Raw genomic sequence first — 21,338 nt, forward strand, 5'->3', positions numbered from 1 at the left:
TACACTTCAGAGTTAATTCTCTGTTTCACCATTTATATATATATATATATATATATATATATATATATATATATATATATATATATATATATATATATCAGTATTGGCATTAAGTGCTCAATGCTGTGGTAGCATGTATATACGTTGCGATAGGGGAAAAAACAGTGAGACTATACTTTCATACCTACCAGCCTGTTTCGTGATTGCTCACTGATCAGAGGAATTTTTTGTTTTTTTTCCCCTATCGCAGCAAATACCGCGCTCTAATTCAACGTATCGAGCACTGTAAATGGAAAAATCGATACACAGACTTCCTCTCTCTCTCTCTCTCTCTCTCTCTCTCTCTATATATATATAGGAAGTCTGTGTTTCGATTTTTCCGAAGAAAAAGAGTGTACTGATATCCGCATTTGTTGAGTGCTTTTTGATATGTAGGGGCGGTTTGGTCGAAGAACGCTTTGTTGGATGAAAGGGATGACATTCGTTTGTTGGTGCCGGCGGGTATGTTCTATGTGGTGATTGGTGGATTGATGCTCTTGCAGTGGACGTATTGTAGTGTGGTGTTAGGATTTGTGAAGGACCTGTAGGTGCTTTTGTTCAGGTTGAAAGTGACGTCTAGGAAGTTGATGATCTGTTTGTGGGCTTCGATGGTGATCCGTAGCCCATTGTGATTAAAGTTTAAAGATTGTATTATTAAAAATTAACCCTCTTTTAGAATTTATGGTGATGGTTTTAAGAACACAAATAAGTAATTCTTTCTTGAAGATAGCGCGCCTTAGAATACAGCTTTTGTTAAAGTAAAATAAGGCGATAATAAATTGCCAGGAAATCTTTTATTTGTTTTGCCGCGAGCCATAAGCGATGTTTCCATTGTGCTGTATGCAAAAGTGGACATGCTGAAAATGATTGTCACAAAAAACACACTTTCGAAACTCAGCCGCATAAAATATGATCGTTTTCTGAATACAGTTGGTTTTCTTTTTCAAAAACCTTTGAGTTGATAATGCATAAAATCCACACTGGATATATTTTTATGTGTAAAACTTTTATTTTAACCTTTAAAGAGGTAATATTCTTGGCGCCGGAATGGAGACATGCGAGAAGTTTTGCGAAGCATCCGAAATATCCTTATTCTTTCAAGGACCCAATTCTCTGACAATCACCCGGTTAATAGTCTTTAGGCGTTTCTGATAAGGGCATGGTAACTTAAAATCCTCCATTGCGTTGTGGAACGTTTCTATTCTCAAAATGAGGGTCCTTTTTGTGTCATATTTCAGTTGTTTTTAAGGGAACCGTAATTTCGTTACCATTAAAAGAAATTTATTGAATGTGACAGGATGCTTTGAATTTAATCAAGGAAATTAACCGCAGAGCGATTAGCTACACGATTGTCAAATAGACCCACGTTTAAAAGGAAAATAGTGCCAGAGAATCGTTGTGAAACGTAAGCAAGTGTATCCCACACCGGAATTACGTATCCGGACGTGGTTTCCATAGCTAATTATGTAGCATCTTCTGTAAGTTGGAGAGTTCATAGAGAAGAACGTGTGATATTGAATTGCAAAGAATAAAGTCAGACTTGAGCGAAAGTATACAGTTCAAAATTGTTGAACAAACGTGTAAAGAACTTCTCTCTGATGCAAGTTGGAATCTCTGCGAAATTGTGTGATGATTCTGAATTTGCATACGGTTTCCCTAGATATTACCCTCTAAGACCACTGTGGAGTAAACTAATTAAAAGCCTTACGAAATTGTTGGTATTGACCCGGAGCGCATTAGCGATAAAAAGTTTTCAATTGTCTCAAGTTTTGTATTAGTAGAGTATGAAAACAATCTTGACCTTGAAATCTTAAGGATTTGCCTATGAAAACTATATGTTAGGTGTCATATATTTCAATATATTTTCTCATTCATACCCCGACCTGCAAAAGCTATGAGGTCCTTGATATGTAAATTCCAAACATGTTGATACTTAAAAGTTGTCAACAGCTTAGACAAATCCCTGAGGTCTCAAAAAAATATAAAACGCAATTTTTTGGCCTTTTTCTTTGTCTTAATACGGACAAGGTAATAAATAAATATATATATATATATATATATATATATATATATATATATATATATATATATATATATAACTAACTGCAGACAGTACTGTTTCGGCCTTCTGGGCCTCATCAGTGCAGTGCTGATGCTAGGAGGGGGGTAAGACCATATAGCCACCCCAAGTGATCTCACATATGTGGGATCATCTAAGCCATGCCAGAGTGCTCAAACTAGAAAAACTATATATATATATATATTGGATACAGACTCAAACAAAAAAACTTAGGCACATCTTCACGTTTTAAATCTCTTTTTGTGATTAAATAATTAATTACATACAAATAAACAAACAAACATGAGTGACAAAACCGATCTGGGAGTCAGAAACTTTGCTTTGTGAACATTACGCATCATTGTAATGAAAAAAATATTAAATTTCTTTATTTCTTTTCCTTTTGCTAATTTGGAGTAATTTACCACAATTTCCAATACTTTATTCAGTGTGTATATTCCTTTGTTGAAGTTCTTAGTATAATTTTTCCAGGGGGGAACATAAATGTTATTGAAATCTATTTCTTCTCAGACTTCTGCCAATTATCACACGCAACGTCAGGGGTAAATCAAAGACCTTAATAACCAAGCTTAATTTTTAGAATTATGATCTCTTTCTCCTGATAATTGCATTTTTAACCGAATTCCTCTCTCAATCTTGGTGGTAGAATAAATAACCTCAGTCAGTTGATATTTCAAAAGAAATTATTTAGAAGCCAGCAACGTAGATTAGCATCCTTAAGAAAGCCCTGCAACTATAATAAGCTATCGAGAAACACTCCTCTGAGTCAGTTTTCAGATTTAATTCGAAGCCTCTTGTAAAACAAAGAGATCTTAGACGTTATCTACATTGTGGACTGCAATGTAAGTATCATAATAGAATCTCATCTATTGAGACACTTCAATCTGTTGATGTGTAGACTTGTTTTCAAAAGAAATGAAAGACATAGAGGTACCCGCATCCCATTCTGTATGACTTTTGAGTGTTCGGCTTCATTGTGATTCACTGAAAAGCTACCTTTTTGTGATTACTTTGTGAGAAAGAAAAATACAAAAATTCTTAGTTGTGATCATCCCCAAGTTTAAAAACATGGAGGTTCGGATTTGAGAAAAGAAAAAAAAAACATCATTTAACTACTTTCGAACATATATATCTTGGTTTAGTAAATTCCATCCTCTTCACTAACTGATCAATATAGAGCATATTGTCTGGTTCTGAATTTCGTATGAGCACTTAACTATAAGAAAACATTCAATATTCAAGCAACAGAGCACTTAAATGTGAGGTCAGAAGCAAACCTCATACGATGACATAAGTGCACTACACAAATGTAGTTTTGCTCCTCTTGTTAGGGGAAAATCACTCAAACGTTTGAAACGTTTTGGAATTTCTAATCTCTGTAGAGAAAACTTATTGTCTTAGTATACCATATTCACAAGATATATTCTGTCTTGCCATAGCAAAAACTATGGTCTAATTGTCAATATTAATAAAAACTATTCTATCGGGGGAAAAAAGTACAACCGAACAATTCTGAATCCGATCAATTTCCTCTTTTTAAAAAGCAGAGGAATTATACTCTTTAAGAAGAACCTTTAAAGTATTTATTGGATATAATAAATCCTCAAGTTTTAAATTTTCGATCAAACTAAAAACCATCTTCAGGTCGACCTCAGTACGCTCGCAAGCTATTTATTTAATTTATGACTAGGCGAGCACGTAGGTTAGAAATTATAATAAACGACAGCTAGAAGGTTAATTCATATATTCCTATCTTGTTTGCTAAACCTCACAAATTTACACTTTATATTTACTCGGCAAATTTTTTGCTGTTATTAGTAACTGAGAAAATGCTTTGCTCCTAAAAACAATCACGGTCAAAAAAGCTTATTTACCAACTTGACCAATTCACAAGTATGACTTACTCAATATTGTTGCACACCAAGGAAAGGTTTCGGTATACTCTTTACTTTGATTCTTTCCCGTAGGCACATCGACGGATCTAATTGTTATTTTTCGGCGGTATCAGAAGTGAAAATCTACAAACATTTCTAACCAATCCTTTCACTAGCAAAAAAAGAGCAAGAAGATGTTTTACTTTGGACATTAAAAGGCGGAAATCCATTTTTAAGAAAAGATCATTTGATAAGTAGAGATCACATTAAAGGCAAACTTAATTAATTTAGAATACATTATTACAGTCAATTACTCTTTTTATTTCCTCTTCTCTGAAGGCTGGCGGAACTGAATTTTTGAACTTATTTTGATTAATTTCTCCCAAGGTGTTGACAATTCAAACTGCATCAGGCTTTAAAGAACTTAGGGAAATCGAATTTGGAATCATTCATATTGAAAATCACATCAGTCATTGGCTCAAAATTGGCTCGAGAAAAGGTAAGGCTTTTAAAAAGCACAAAAGTGATTGGAAATCTCAATTACCGTCTTCCTTAAGAACTGAAGCGATCAACACATGGTGTTTTTTATGTATCTACTGTCATTTGACAATGGATATTCCTTCTTTTTGAAATTCTTCTTTCGTTCCTATTGTATGTGGACAAGATTTTCGATCAACTATGCTTTTTAATTAATACCCTCCTTTTACTTCAAAAAAAATAAGTGGCTAGGATCGAGCATGATTGGAGTAGGAATTACTACATCGTACATTTACCATAAAAGTGGAGATTCGAAGGTTATTTTTTTATACAACAGGTGATACTTTCGTTTTTAGTTCGTGGCATAAGTCACTGTTAACCGAAAGTAGATTGGATTAATATTTGTTTTACGATCATTAACAATAACTTGCCGAGGTGTTTCCTTAAATCATGATTGATTTTGCATTTTATTAGAAGGAAGACAAAAGAAATAGTGTAGCTCTAGTTTTCAATATTTTTGTGGTATTCGCAGAATGATTAGATGACTCATGAAAAACCTAAGATACTATATATGAAAGGTGTAGTAAGCCTTGCTACTTTTAATTCCGCAAGATCTTCGCTAAATCTAAGTTTTAGTTTTTTGGGAGTTTATGCAATATTTGCCATGGAGTGTTTCTGTAGGATAAAACTTTGTTTTGAAAATCAAATCTATAATATTACGACTTTTAGCCGTTTCATCATTCTGTAATTAACCCCACTGCCTTTCCCACATCTGCAACGTCATAATATATGCGCGTGCTGTGATCACGCCCTGTATTAGTACCTTGTTTCTGTCATTAAAGAGAAATCTTTTAACTTTAAGGTACAACTTTTGCCCGGTTGCAATAATTAAACACACATAAATTAGTGCAAAAAAAAAGTAAAAATAAAAATAAAAATCGGCAGCGGATGCACCATGCTTTCGTTTGCACGTTTCAGGGTTGCGTGCTTATCTTAAAATCAATATTATCAACATTTGTCAAAGATTTGCATGATGTTAACTGAGTAAATTAAACCTGAGAAAACAGAAACGATTATCAGTATTACTTTCCGTTGGCAAACTTTCTGACATTTTAATAGGACGCCTAATAACTTACCTACTGCACGAAAACTGCACAACGGGAAATTCTTGTCATGAATATATGTTTTAACAAGATATAACGAAAGTGGATTCTAAGTTCAACTCAGACGCGTTAGACTTCCAAGATTATTAGGATACTTTTAAAAAGGGTATCATAGTATTGCTAGGCCTCTTTTTATCTGCATTTGATCAGTTTGTTAATTTTTTTTATTTTCGATAATTTTTCTTTTTAATAAGTCGTTGCATTTAATTTACGGCTAAAAGTCACGATTGAACTTCTCTCGTAAAGCCCTCACTTAAGTTAAACCATTATTACATGTATCTATCTCTCCACAAAATAGTTTTTTTCTACTTGACCAATCCGGCCATGGTGTGCATCTCTAAGCTCTATAGATGGAACCATCTTTCGTTTTTGTCCATTCCTTTGTAGTTTGTATTTGTATATATTTTGTTCTGTGCATTGAGCTATCTCCAAGGTCAAATTGAAAATTTTGTATCTTTTGCTAAAATCAATCCTGGGAATTTTACTGGCTAAATCTAAGAAAATCATATGGCACTATGAAATGTGCATTCATTTACTTATTTTTACCGTCTGAATTTTTTTGGTTCTTCTTCAATGATTCTAGTGTTTTTATTTTCTTGATGCTTCTACTCTTATCAAATAATTTAAATGAAATACATTTACGTTTGAAACTAATTACATCAGCTTTATATTATCTCAATCATTCGAGCTATTCAATTACTTCACTGGAAGTGACACGTGCGCTTTTCCTACCACTCAGTGCAGGTGTGCGGAAATACAGAGAGCCATAGTATAAGGAGGCCGGTTGACGACAGACCTGTAGAGGAAATATGTTTATGACGATAATTTCATATTTAAGCTACAAATCGTTCTGAGTTCTCCAAACATATCCTTGATAGAGAATCGGATTTCTTTTGTAATCGGTAACACCAAGCTTTGACTAAAATCGTGAAGAAAATATGACCCTCTGGAAGTAAATCAGATGATGTTTGACTTTTCATAAATTATGAGAGTGGCTTTCAAATTTGCAATTTTCATTGCCAAGAGAGCCAAGACAGAAAAGGTATTTTTATAAATATATAACTGATTAGCAGTAGTCTGTAAGCCCACTGATGACTATGGCCCAGCGTTTGCTTTTTGCCTGAGAACAGCAAACCACAGCTAGGGATCATTATGTGTCAATGGAATATTTCAATTCCAACCGGCAAGAAAAATGTATATTAGGGTTCTTCAGTCATTATACATTCTTTGTTTTTTTGTTTATATTATTATTATTTGTTTTTTATCAGGTTGGTCACACATTGATGTGAGACAAGCATTCAAATATTTGGGCAACCAGAATTTGATGACGCTAGATCTGTGACTGATAATCTTTACTCCATACATAACGAGGATTGAAACTGAAAACAGACACTGTTGAAAATAAATGGCAAATATCACGGTAGCCAATTCATCGCTGCAAGACCTGGACTACAAGCCCTATCTCACCACACTATACGTGTCTGCTTTCCTTCTCTCACTCTTCTCCCCTATCACAGTGGTTAGCAATACTCTCCTCTTGATGGCAATCTACAGAGATCCTTTTAAATCCTTTCGGACACCAGTCACTTACTTTATTATAAGTTTGGCACTTGTTGACCTCGTGACAGGTCTGATTGTTGAGCCTCTCTTCGCCGTCTACTACTTCGCTTGCCATTTCTACCAAACGTTCCGTCCAGGAAAGCAATTTGAATACCTGTTCACTACAAGCGCATTCCTGTCCGTTATAATGCTAAGCTCTTCGTTTTTTCTGGTCCTGGCTTTAACTACAACCCAATACATTGCCATCACCTTCCCTCATAGATACAAGGTGCTATTCACCAAGAGGCGGGTTCTTGTCGCAGTGTGTTGTCATTTTGTCTATTTCGCCATCTTCAGCTCCTTGCAGTATACGAAAATCCCAACAGATACCTATTTGAGGATAAATCTTCACCTTCACCCAACTGTTGTTGGCGTCCTACTGACTGTGGCGCACATTTTCCTGTACAAATCATTCCGAAGGTTTTCCCAAAGGTCTAAGGCGTTCCGCGAGCGAAGTTCTTTGAGTCGATCCATGCATCAGTGCTCAGAAGGGGCACAAGGCAGTAAGAACGAAGCAAAACATCAGAAGCAACTAACGGTTGTGGCGCTCATGTTATCTGCCCTGCTACTTTTGTGTTCCTTTCCACACATCGTCTCATTTTACATTTACCTCTATACCAAGCCTATGTCGTGGGACTTTCTGCTCAAGATCAGCATTGCTCTTCGTGTGAGCGACGTGATCATGTTCTTTAAGGTTGCCCTAGATGCTTATATTTACGCATGGAGACATCCCAAATACAGGAAAGCACTAAAAGATGCATTACTGTGTTACAGAAGCCGAGAAGCTGTCACAAGAGACAGAGAGACAGAGCATGAGATGATCGCTACCGGATATTGAATATTTGTTGTGATGGCCAATTCTCTTGTTTGTCCTGGTTGAGTTGTTAAGGAAAGATAAGACAGTTTTTTCAAGGATGGAAAGAAACTGGCTTGCCAGCCGACCCGGTGGGATGTCTAATGTTACTTCCTATTTTCCATAACAACGATCTGTATATTGGAATTTGTATCCTTGACTCTGACTTATGACTTCCGCTCAGGTTGTCGAAACGTCAGTCACCACTACCGACAACAGTCCTTCTCAGGACTGCACTCACCCGGACGATCAAGCTACACTATTACATGCTACCCCCGGGTTCAAACCATTTACCGGAATTTGTTTAGGTAATCACATGATTTCTCGTGCAATTTTGACATTGTGTGCTCGGTCAAAACAACCGTGTACCATCAAAACAATAATATACAATGATATCTTCACCTCTTTAAGGCGCAAAAAAAGTTCAAAGTCCGCCTAAACAGTTCAAGGAATTGTTGAGTCTGTGTCCGAATCAGTTTCGATGAAATGAAATCGTCGTTCTCGATGTTTAACCATGTTTGTTTTTAATTTCGGCGTTGGATCGCTCGAGCGAAGTGTTAAGCTGGATCGATGCGCAATTTTCGATTTCCTTGGCAATTCCCTTCCCTAAGCACCACTCTCTCCAAACCGACAACCAAAAAGCAGTATCTTTTACAATGTTTTTGTTGTTTGAGCTTTTTTTCAGCCGCGGTGGCGAAAGAAAACCTACCTAAAACGCCGACCATTGTTTCGCTCGCAATTTTTCAAATTTTCAAATTTTGTTGCGACGTCTAAGGCTCACATTTGGTTGGCTGTCTGTGAGTTTCTTTGATTATTGACTAATCAGAATGTCTGATTAATTACTTTCTTTGCACTAAATTAACCCTCTTCTGCTCTGAATTACCTTAAAACTGCATTTATGTTAACCAATCAGAACTGAGTAATTTTTTCATGTACATTATTAAAATATAAAATGTAAAAAAATTCAGATGCTTACCACACTTATTACGCTACTTTATTTTGGAAGCATATCCTTGGAACTACGAAGAGAATAGTGGATGAGATTCGGCACGTCATTCAATACCACAATTCTTCTACAATTCCACCAGGGCGGTAAATTGATTATGAAATATTTAACAAAGTAAATAAGATCACATAAAACACAACTTTAAACTGTTTAGAATTTTTTTTTTTAACTTTTCATTCCTTTAATTCAAATTGTATGAACCTAAAAATGATCTTACTTTCACAAAATTGTAACTTTTTCAAATGTTTAACCATGTAAGCTGTTTATGTCAAATGACGTATGGTGATAATCATATCGTTATCGTTTACTACTTAATTTCCATAATTTTATCAGAAGGCTTCATATAAACCAATCAAATGTCTTCAAGCCATACTTATTTACAACAATTATTCCTAGCAGAGTCAGCTAAACTTTTTCAGCTTTAGGATATATGCTCCATTGGCATTAGTATCTAAAATACAAACCTGTTCATGTTTATTATGATTTTTGTTATTTTTCAAGTCCATAAAAGTCTTTAATCGTCACCCATAATTTCTGTGAGGTATATCGCTTTTAAAAGATCCGAGTGATCTTCGCCGTAATGAAAACTAATTAAACAGTCATGAAGATAAAGCTGAAAAGGTCAACCAGACTTCAGACTTCATTTTCACTACTACTAAAGTAGTGTTTATTATTACAGCGAAGATCACTCTCGTCTTCATTTATTAACCACAGTTCAAATATATGATTTTCATGTATCCAAAGTCGTTCACATAACTTTTCGTAACATGGAACAGCTGGGGGTATTGCTACTTCGGTCAGCCTTGCATGATGGGATGGCAGTATATCGCAGTTACCCTTTCGTCGATCGATAAAAATGAAATAAAATTAACTTTTTATTTTATTGACTGCTACGCATGTCATGCGTTTCTTTTTGCGTCAGGTGTAAGATTTTTTTTTTATAAAATCCAGTGGTAAACAATACTTCCTTTATTTAGGTCAGGGTTTAAATATCATAGCATGAATCACGCGACCGGCAGACTTAAGTATGATCGATATCCGTATGTGCCAAACATATTAATTAAATTATACGTATTCAAAATTATTTTTGGATCATTAATATTCATATTTTCCGAAATGCTTAGCCCAGTCCCACCAGTCAGGATAATCGAGCCTTGACTACACTGAAGTAATAATTAGTTGAATTCCGTAAGCTTGACGTTTTCTTGGGTCGTCTTCCTTGTTGCACCGGTCAGATTTTCTTTCATTGTCTGTATTTGGTTGGAAAGCTTTTCCAGATTCTCCTCGAAGCCTCTAAGTTGCAATAAAACCGTGTTCAGGTGAAATGAATTTACATCAGACGGCGTTCTTTCACGTTTAGTCTCTAAGAAGAATGAAGCAGAAATACAAAGTCAGCAAATGCAGTGATTTTTTTTCGGCCACCATTACATTAATTAAGAAACGCCCAGGATACCAAGATGGAACTTCTGATATACTTACGAAAGGGAACAGGCTTAGTGCACCGCGTTGCAGATTTCCATAAGAACAACTCTACCGAGACGCCGAGAACACACAAACCGAAGAACACACCCATCAGGCTGAGTAACAAAGTACTTGTTCCTTTTGAATTGCCTGACAAAAGACCAACTGTATCCACCGATGGGTTAAAAGCCTGAAAGACACAATAGGTGGACATTGAAGAAAATAGTGAGTGACTAAAATTTAATCTGTCCTATAAGCCAACCAGATCTCGCCACCTACAGCCATGGTTTTCTAACAATGTTCTACAGACAAGCGTTGTCCGCGGGGAGCACTTTCTAATTCTTCGTCAAAGAAATGACCATTTAACTCCCATAAGTGACCAAAACAGAATTTCTACTGACCACTTTTTTTTAAATATAGCTCGAAGCAGACTAGTGATGAGAACAAGGAAAAATATCAATCAGGAGATCAGTAGTTGATTCGATGCCGAATAGTATGGCAGACTACAAGGAGAGTTACCAATGAAATATCAGGAGTAAAAGGATTAAGACAAGCAAGTGACATAACCCAATACCTTTAACGGTGTTGTATAATCCCTAACGTACGAACTGATTAAAGGATTTTCCAAGCGACGTTTGAAACAGTAATTCTTCTCAATTAACTGGTATGTTGTGTTTTGTTTGAAGGCCATCTTGTGCGAAATTTTTGTAGGGACTGTGTGAAACACTCGCAAATTGTCACCATCGTAGACGTTTTTATCTTTGTAAAAGTAGTAAGCTTGGAGTCTCTCCATAAACAAGCCCTCTACCTCTTCTTTAACCATAGCAGCATGCATGTCTTCAAATTCAGGGTACGCTGAAAGGCAATGCGTGATTAAGTGAAATATCAGAGGAAAATTGCTACGATCCACGTTTTAATCAGGGAAAGCTGTGTTTTTTTTTGAAGGTCGCGTTGTTAAATGAAATTTAGGGGATCTTGTGATAAATTCAACATTAAATTCTATGCTAACAGAATGAGAACGAAGGTAAATTTTGAACTCAGTATAGAAATATCAAAAGACGTATGTCCGTCTTTTCACGAGCGTGGGAAAAAGACGAAATTCTGAGTCCTTCACGAGGAATCGAAACTGAGACCTTTGGTTTCCGCTCTATTATGCTCTACCACTGAGCCACAAAGAATCCACAATGAGCCAGGCCCTTTTGAAAGTTATATGGGACATACTTCCAGCGTAATACCAGGAGTAGCAATGTCAAAAGCGTCATAAGAAGTATGGAATTTTTTGAAAGAGGGTATTATTCAGTGAATAACACAGGCATACTGGGAGAAAAAGAACTAAGAGTGCTCCTTGTAGGAATCGAAACTAGCAGATTTGGTAGACGTGGCAGACTTTGCCGTTTAACTAGGTCCGTGGTGACTAACTTCCTGCATACTGCTTGGATAGGAATTCTTATGCACAATGATGATGTAACTGAAAGTGGCGAATTTTTGTCCCATGCTTAAGCCAAGACGAAAACACATCTTTCGCCAAATTCAAGTTGTGTGGATTTATTCTACCTTATACCAATGTTAATTTTGGATTTTTTATGCCATGCGATTATGAAAAATCCTAAAATACAGCAATCTTAAAATTATATATACATGATGGGCGCATATCTGTGAATTGACCCCATGACAATTACATGAAATGGTGAAAATCACAGGAACTGCACCCATACTCACGACTGGATATTGCTCCTAGGTAGGTTGCCTCGGCCTCAGCAAAACTGCCATTAAGCACGGCCACCTAAAGAGAAAAAACAACCAGACTGGTATGATATTTTAATTAAAAGCTCATTGAAATCACTTGCTATACCAGTAAATCGTCGTATTTTAAAATCGTCAAGAAAAGAGAATGCGCATGCAAGATCGGTCTGAACTGATAACAGAAGTTGCAAATATCATAAATTCAAGTGAAATGTCCTGACGGGTTTTTCCACTTGTTCACTTCAATCTTTCTAGAAATTACAAGTAACTGTTCAACACCGCTTACCTTTAACCCCTCCAGTGCATTGATAAAGTCCGGTGAGGAGCTGTGAGTGAGAGCTGACGTCACAGTAGCGGTAAACATGGTGATTACGACTAAGCCAATGAGAATCCAGAACACACCAAACAAACGACCAAAAAACGATCTTGGACTTTTGTCTCCGTATCTTGGAAAATGAACGATGTTATCCTTGTTATCAGTCATTCGTCAATAAAAATTTCAACATGACTCAGATAAATGGAAAAGTGAGTCGATTGGTTTCTTTAGAAACAAATTTTTTCTCGAAGGGCTAAAGTTAACAAAGTAGGCTTTTTCAAAATTCGTTCAATAGCGGTTTATCTACCTTAATCAAATTGTAAGTGCTTATCATATTCCAGCTGTATTTCCCAAGTTCAAATTATCAATTATTAATCATGGACTCGTTTTCCATATGATTTTAGAATGTACCTAAACTGAAATGGAGCCTTGAGGCGCGTGAGTGTGCGCACCAAAATCACTGGGTACAAGTCTGACGAGTGCAACAAAAAGCCCCTTTACTCTTCTGTTACAAAAGACATGGCTACCTTACATACTAATAGGGCTAGATAATTGGTTATTTGGTATTTCCTACCCAACAGTTGTCATGCTGATGAAAGCCCACCAAAATCCATCATAAGAACCTCTTGTAAAGGACAAAGAAAATTCTTCGTTTTTCACGTAGTATTCCTGGAAAGTAAGCATGGAGACAAATCTCGCCTATTGATAACCCAAGAGGGTATTTAAATTTACTAGCTATATCTCAGCATAAGTGAGTGCAAAGCTGAAATACTTGTTGTCTGAATGTTAATTTCGACATCAATGGTAGCAGTTAGCAGTCAGTATAACCGAGTGGCAATTGAACCTCAGACCGCATGCCATTTGTTGAGTAAAAGTGGTTATGAAAGAGCTATGTGTGGTGTTATGCGGGACACTTTGACCTTTTTGATAAACTTGGTTCTCAGTTTAACTACCATCGAGTTGCTACAAAAATGTATGCGTCCTAATTGCTAGCTTTACGTTAAAATTTGGACCGAAACTGAAGCCACGTGTCCTTTGCAGCAACCTCACCCCACCAGAAAGACTGTTCAACCAGAATGGCAGAATGGGTGGTCGGTTATGATGAGGCTTTCCATATAAGGGGATCAATACGTTCCCAACCGAGACATAAACCAATGTTTACTGTGGTTAGAGGTAAAAAGTCACGAGTCAGCTTACCAGCGCCCAGATGAAAATTCCGGCAATTCCAGTGAGGAGAAAGGTTAACGCAAAAATTGGCCAAGAGTCGTACAAAGACCTCAACACCAAGCCTCTTGCTTTGGCGTTGTACTGATCAATGAGGCCAATGAGCACAAAACCATCCACCTTGACGATATCATAGAAGGTATAAGAAACACCTGAGAAAGTTAGATTGGTTTCATCGCTCTCACTGACAGGAAAGATTATGTCAGATTTCAATATATCGTCATTTGTCGTGACGAATTCCGTCTTCCCATGGCAGCATCTAAACAAAGTATCGTCAATGTAGTCGAAAACAATGCCATAAGGATATCCTTGAGTTCCGTTGTCGCTTCCGTCTTTCTCCAGAAGGTACGGAGGAGAAAGGAACATTGCAACCGTTATGTCTCCAATCGGGCATCCTGCTGAGTCACGGGGCGTTGTGTTACTGTCATCCGGGCATTCACTGTCTGCCAGAATGTAAGTTGTCATGGCCATAATAAATATGGAGAAAATGCTCACAATTCGAGGAACACTTGTCATGTTTTCATCCAGACCTCTTAAAAACAAACTAGAGAGAAAAGGAAAATAAAGCAATGATAAAAATATCTTATTTTCCAGCTTCTACAGCTGCTGCCGTCGAGTTTTGATCCATCAAGGTACTGTAGAAAGAACAAATTGAGATTGACAACTTTTCCCTTTCTTCTTTTTCTTAATCAATCGAAAAAAAGCAAGCCAAGTTCCTCGTCCTCAATTAGGTGCTAGCCAATCTTATCAGGTTATCCAAGTTTCATTTCCGCGGAATTCGTTTTAAACCTTGTTGTCATATCTGCTCGTTCGAATGTTAATTAAAGAACGTCTGCAAACAAAGTGACTTAACACCTACACAAACACTGTTCGATGGCTTTCAATTGTGTTTAATTCAAAGCTAAATTTAACTACGAACGTACCTTTAATAACTGTCGGTAATATCAAAAGTAGGAGTCCGCGTGAATGGTTTCCCGCGACGATCCTCCGTCGCTAAAATAATATGGAAAACAAAAGGTTAGGACGAATAAAGTGAAAACTTTTAAAAGGTTAATTTTTGTAAAATTCTGCTCTCTCGAGATTCTGTATATGCTAATTTTTTCAGTTGAACTTTTCATAAAAGAAAAAAAAACACCAGAATCATGAGTATAATTTTATCAAAACAGTGTAAAACAAAAATATATTATTGATGGCGGGAGATAATGGATAACAAACATGTCAGTTGCACGCAAAGCATTAATGTGAATTCGCCTCTTGGGTCGATCATGGAATTGATGAAGCTATAAAATGGTATTCACTTTCTTCCCTTTTGAACTAGACAAAAGATAAAATAATTTTTAAAAATTTTTCACCAAAGTTTTAACCAGTTACCTTTTCCAAAGAACGAAACGCGCGCTCAGACATTCTCAAGCTTAAAATCAAACAACAGACCTTTGAAGTCCCAAATTTAGGTTTAAGCGACGCAACAAAACAGTAGATCTAAAGCATGGGTTTTGTCATATTATTATATCCGATCTCCACTCTGTTTGGCTCGTCCAATTCCTATTAGAGATCTGCAGCATGTCTGAGACCTGCTGAAAAGATGCGGCCCTCGAATGCAGTGAGGCCTGGGCAAAAAAAAACTGCTGATAAGCCCTCAACTATCAAGAATCAAGCCGGTTGCCGCAAATAAATAATTTAAGTTCTTCGGTACCTCAAAGATGCTTTTTTTTTATTATTATCCTTGAACTCAACTCCCACGTCATGTTTTCGAGCATCACTGGTAAATTGACAAAGTGCTTTTTTTTCCCCAAAAACACGGCTTACTGTTTTGAATAACTAACTTGCAGCACATCGTTTCACATGTACATGAAACTATTATAAACAAGAATAATTAAGATTATATTACTTCAGTGCTCTAAAAGAAAAATGCACAATTAAAGCTACTTGCAGTAATTTAAAAAGAAAAACACTATCTGCGGATGGCACAGGGAGAAACTTCAAGGGAATTTTAGGTAATTATGGAGAATTTTGACTCATACTCGACGGGAGAAAGCTACAAGACACTTATTCAGGCGAATTCGAGTTATTATCATGTTGTGATGGAGTTGACCATGAATAACTTGAGAGAAACACTGTAAATATTATCAAATTTGTTTTATGATCCATTCTTCGTTCCTTAAAAAAAAATGATGTTTTGAAATAATTTATGCAAAAAGAAGATATGTTTACATAATGATTCTTCATTAATGTACCTAAGTTTGACCATAATTATTCTTTGTATTTTCGATAAGGTGCTCGGTCATTACTTATAACAATGAAATATCACCTTTATGATGAAGTCCTCGACACAGAGTTAAGTGCTTATTGCACAGCAGCAAATTCTTCTTTGCTCTTGCTCATTCATGGTTACAGTATGCTCTTTGGGGTGATTGGCGTCAAGTGAAACATGGAGCCTTATTTACAAGAAGATTCTATTGTATTGTTAAAAGCCTGCAAAGATTGCCAACATGTAAAATAACTTTTTGCTGAGCACACGAGTCTTTTTCTCGATTTTTGAAGGGTATTAGAGGAATAATTTCAGTGCATTTTGACCAATTAACCTATTTCCATAATCGGTTTTTGAAACAGCGGGGGGTTGTCAGCTTGCCTATATTGGAATATTTAATTAAAATATCTTGTTTGGAAGCTTTAAACTCGAACGAATAAAATTTTCCCAAATTCAATTAAACGTTCGCATGAAAATAACTACGATATTCCGTCGAGAAACAAAAAGACCATACATTGAGAGGATTGTTTATCGAAATATGACGCTTGTATTTTGTCTCGTTAAATATAACATTAAAAAAATCACAAAAATTACAAAATATCTAGAAAGCTTACCTCGAAATCCCAGGACTGTTAACAGAGGGCCAATCCGAATTAATTACAACTGGTTTGCACATAACTTTTCAAAATCGTTTTGTTTTTGTCAGAACCGAGCACTTTCTAATTATGTTATAAATGTTTACATAATGGCCCTCTAACTCCTTTTAATGTCCAGCCCTGGGGGTTGATGGGTCTCATATGGCTTCGACACAAGGATAATATGAAAAAGTTCTGTGTTGTCACATATTATGTGACAGCACATAGCGCAATTTCAGATTTAAAAAGATGATCAACTTTTAAGATTAAACCGCTGAAGCCTTTTTGTAAATGCACAGCGATATCGCCAGAATAAGAAAAACCGCAGCGAGAGTTCCTTTTTTTTTCGAGTAACTTAGTATCCAGCGATTAAATGTGCATGCAAAAAGCATGGCAATGAAAAAGCCGGCTTGCCATGTACTTATTCTTTTTACCTTAGAGATGGCCGGTAGGTAAGAATCTTTCTCGTCCAAACCACTTCAAAAGCACTTCGTGTATTTGTCCTATGCTTTCATTTTCGCAAAGCGAGTTCAGCCTCCTTCGAAGTGATTTCTATCTCCGTCTTTTTTCAATAGGAAATTAAATAAATTTCATTTACCTGTTCTAAATATGATAATTGTTTGGCAAGATGCGTTCGTAATAAACTGCAATTTAGCAACTGGCAACCCAATAAGATTCGTCTACACTATAGGGACGGTGTGTAAGCACGAATAGTCGAAATTTGTAAAAATCAACACCTCTTATTTCTTAACTCCAAGTGAGAATACAAGGAGTGTACTCGTTTACTATTAATGCACCCAATGATGTAAAACATCATGACCATTACAGCTCATTAAAATGCAGAATTTCTTTAAGCAAACTTCATTTATAGCTTAAATCGAAACATTCATACCATGCAGGTCTCTCGATTTAGTTCATCAGACAGTTAGCGAGTCGAGGAGGAAAGATCAGCCGGCTTTATCTTTTTACTTGAATCAAACTCCCCGCTAGCGGCGAAAAAAAATTAAGAAGAGAAAGATTAAAATACCTGACAAATACTCGCTAAAAATAATACTAGTTAATTATTCCGGGAAGGAGTCGAAACAATTATTTGACAATGTTCCATTACCCACTGGCGGGTGTTTGCTATAATTCGCCCTAGCCTGGAGCAATACACCAATATCAAATTTCTTTTTTTGAAAATCCGCCACAGTCGAAGAGGCTTTCCCACGTTTGATTAAAAATTTTTGTTTCGTTTTGTTTTGTTTGTTTGTTTGTTTTTTTTGGGCGGGGGGGGGGGGGAAGTTATATCGGTCTCTTCTTGTTATTGCAACGATATTCCCACAGAAACCTCTTTCCTTTCTCGTTGGTTGCAGCCTTATGTGAGTTATGCAAGTTAATTTAACATCAATTCTCTGTTCGTTTTGTCCATGACATAACAAGAAAAATAGTTATAAAAAAGAGAAAAAACTGGCACAAAATAGATGAGAAGTCAATTTTCTTACCTTTAGGCTGTGTTATTGTCCGTTCTAAATTTACAACACTTTTAATTTGCGAACAACACGAGCCGCCGGCTTAATAAAGACTATTTGTTTACATTCTTCCTGTGATGACTTGTCCATTGATTAAGGAGAAACACACTTAATGTGCTTGGCAGCTTCTTGAGAATTAAAATGTTCGTTTAAAGGCTTCTTTCAGTTCCGAGCTCGACCGATAAGAATGCACGCATCTCAATAATCAACGTCACTTACGTTGATGTACAAAATGTGTATGCCATGCATTAACATTGGTTTCGGTACTTTGACCAGAAACGATAATGTACCTCATTAATGCATTCGATATATTGTACAACGCTCTTCTTTCGAAAGTGTTATCAGTCAATTTACACCAAAATTGAAATCATAAACAGTGACAGCTATACTGTCCCAATCGTTGTGAACACGGTTTGAACTTGCGAAAGGGAAAGGTATAAGCTTCTTGATTCCGCTCTTAAGACCTGATCCAACGTTTTGTTTAGTCTATTTAACTGTTGGCCTGCATGTAACATCGTTTAGCGGAAAGGAAACTAGACACTTGTGAAGCAAGGAGTTCTAAACTTACAGGACTTCATCCTGAAACGCCTGTCCTTGTAACACACTTTTCAGTTCAAAGTTTTCACGAGATAACGTTTCTGCAATCGTTATCAGTTTTAGTCTTCTCTCTACAATTGTAAATCGTTGTCTTAATACAAACCTGAACGCCTTTCTGGAACTGTAAAAATGAACCACACGATAGTTCACAGTTATACGAGAGCGAAAACTTATCTAGAAAACTTCAGATTTACTTTGTTTTGAAGGTATATGGGCACTCGCAGACTTCTAAGCGACGACCTATCTACACTCATGAGGAGAAAGTATCCAAGGTCTCCGTTTATTAGTTTTAAAATCAATCTATGTTTAACAATTCCCAGAAATAGGTGCAACAATACGATATATCTTCATGCGAAAAGCATATTTGTTGTCAGAAACTCATGATCAACGTTTATTTATAAAATTAGACATACCTGCGATTCTTTCTCTTTCTTGTTGGGTTAACTGGTTATGCTTGCTGTCTGAAGGTCTGTGCGCTGCTACTGCAGCCGGTCATTAAAATTCAATTGACTTCCTTTTAACTTTCTTCTCATTAATCAATAAACATGTGAGGTCTCAAACGTGATTTTAATTGGCAACCTGCCTCTTCGAAGTTCTGAAAGCAGATGCGTAGCTCCCAGAGCACAAAAATAATTAACTTGTTGTCAGTTACTAATTCCACTCACTGTCGTTTACCAAAACATTTTTCTTTGGAGCAGTAAATTTTTATGCATTTTTTTTTTCAGGAGCACGGTTCAGAGGAGTTGCCAATTATTGGATTGGCAATTGGAGTATATGATAGTATATATAGATAGAGTATATTGGAGTATATTGGAGTATATTATATGTATATATTATATTATATGTAGAGTATATTGGAGTATATTGGAGTATATTGGCTTATTGGAGTATATGATTTCAAAACATCACAACACGACTCTACTGATAAATGGTTTAAATTTCTATGAAACTGGACTACGTGATGCGTAGCTCCCAGAGCACAAAAAGTAATTAACTTGTTGTCAATTACTAGTTTCACTCACTGTCGTATACCAAAACATTTTTCTTTCAAGCAATCAATTTTTATGCATTTTTTTTCTCGAGCACCGTTCAGAAGAGTTGCCAATGACTTATTGGGGTATATTATTTCACTCGATAGGAAAGGATTTATGAAAGATAATTCGACGCTTTGTTTGTCACATCATATAAACACAAACTGAAAGGCATGTGTCATATTTGCAAGGTCTTTCTTCTTAAGTTGACGCTGAGGTTTAATGTTATGAACTGATCGAAATACATAGCACTGATTTGAATTTCTAAGTAAGCGGGCTACATTAGTGTTAATTTGCAACTGACCTGACTATCTCGCAATTTTTATCTATCTGTCCAGAGTGGTCACCCCTTAATTGAAGCGTGAAACAACGAGGTTGATTTAAATTTTAATTTATATGCCATGACAATGCAAGCTGAGAACATGAGAAGCCCTCTACCAAAGTACAAACTTTTAAACAATTATCTCGAATGTGAAATTATCTACTTTTATAAAGATCGCTTCTAAAATAAGGCTGAAAATTTTTAAGAGTTTGTATGAGAAAATTTGTAAAAAATTTGTAAATTTTGGGTGTCTGAACAAAAATTGAGGAGAAAGAAAAGAAGGAAGCAGTAGTTGCAGACAATTATGGCAATAGGGCGCTCTACTACACCTACATTTCTTGCCGTTAATTATTTACGTCGTTGGGCTCTTGCGGTTTCCTTTGTTTTGAAGACGATAGTGATTGGCTGAATAGTGATCACCTGATCCAGCATAACAATGATTGAAAAGTATCCCAGGAAATATTAAGAGTCTAAGGGAAACAAAACTAACTATTTCCCTGGGGGAAATATCAAGTGTATAATATTGTGTAGAAATGGTAGTCGATATCATCGTTGTCACAAACAAAAATATAAATAAACCTGAACCTGAAGCCTACATAAAACTGAAGAATTCCTGTTTTTAGCCGATCCGCTCGCCTTCTCTCATAAAGATAAAGTTGTCCTATCTGACATTTGTGTCGCCAAGTTTTGAGCGCAAATTTATCCATATCGTGTTTTCGAGATTGTAAATGGATGTTGTTTCAGCTGTTTGTCTAATGGATTTGATTAGTCAAATTCATTTGTTGAACCACTCATAATTACAATAGTGGTGATGTTCGTTTATTTTTTCACCAAAATAATTGTTTCAGTGAAATGTGGCACAGACAAGATCATTAGGGTAAAGATATCGCCGCAAGGAGACGTATACTTGCATATCATTACATAGCTTGCTTATTCTATTTTTTTTCCGAATAGACCTATAGTTTGGAATTCTCGGTTAAGTAAATTTTTTTTTAAAAATAGTCCGGCATCAAATTGCACGTTAAAGCGAAATTATCCACCGTTGCACTTTGGAAGACAACAGAATGAGCGCTGTAGTCCTTAGACGAGCAGGAATGGGAGAGGTTGGCATCGTTGGTATCACTGATGAAGAAAAATTGGCCAAAATTGTTCGATCGGT

At 36.2% G+C, this 21,338-nt stretch overlaps 2 protein-coding genes across 10 annotated transcripts; one reads left to right on the plus strand and one right to left on the minus strand.

The window, feature by feature from the left end:
- The first annotated feature begins 4,356 nt into the window (after positions 1-4,356).
- Positions 4,357-10,030, plus strand: LOC113675578 (uncharacterized). 2 transcript variants are annotated; one of them, XM_027192170.2, is made up of 2 exons: positions 4,357-4,492; positions 6,902-10,030. In XM_027192170.2, exon 2 carries the CDS (start codon positions 7,039-7,041, stop codon positions 8,068-8,070), a length of 1,032 nt encoding a protein of 343 aa, XP_027047971.2. In that variant the 5' UTR covers positions 4,357-4,492; positions 6,902-7,038; the 3' UTR covers positions 8,071-10,030. The 2 variants fall into 2 exon arrangements, with proteins under 2 accessions (XP_027047971.2, XP_089044982.1); XM_089188856.1 differs by lacking the exon at positions 4,357-4,492 and adding an exon at positions 6,392-6,675.
- On the minus strand, positions 9,241-19,567 carry LOC113675577 (uncharacterized). 8 transcript variants are annotated; one of them, XM_089188852.1, is made up of 11 exons: positions 19,240-19,311; positions 17,611-17,704; positions 16,144-17,280; positions 14,759-14,828; positions 13,809-14,379; positions 13,186-13,280; positions 12,582-12,741; positions 12,272-12,335; positions 11,127-11,407; positions 10,571-10,742; positions 9,241-10,454 (listed from the first exon to the last, which is right to left on the minus strand). In XM_089188852.1, exons 5-11 carry the CDS (start codon positions 14,349-14,351, stop codon positions 10,267-10,269), a joined length of 1,503 nt encoding a protein of 500 aa, XP_089044978.1. In that variant the 5' UTR covers positions 14,352-14,379; positions 14,759-14,828; positions 16,144-17,280; positions 17,611-17,704; positions 19,240-19,311; the 3' UTR covers positions 9,241-10,266. The 8 variants fall into 8 exon arrangements, with proteins under 8 accessions (XP_089044978.1, XP_089044981.1, XP_089044980.1 ...); XM_089188855.1 differs by lacking the exon at positions 16,144-17,280 and adding an exon at positions 18,798-18,897 and having other exon boundaries at positions 19,240-19,292; XM_089188854.1 differs by lacking the exon at positions 19,240-19,311 and adding an exon at positions 18,203-18,245 and having other exon boundaries at positions 16,144-16,307.
- Positions 19,568-21,338: the final 1,771 nt, after the last annotated feature.

Source organism: Pocillopora damicornis, chromosome 12 (assembly GCF_964200805.1).
Source record: "Pocillopora damicornis chromosome 12, jaPocDami1.2, whole genome shotgun sequence".
Classification (NCBI taxonomy): Eukaryota; Metazoa; Cnidaria; class Anthozoa; order Scleractinia; family Pocilloporidae; genus Pocillopora; species Pocillopora damicornis.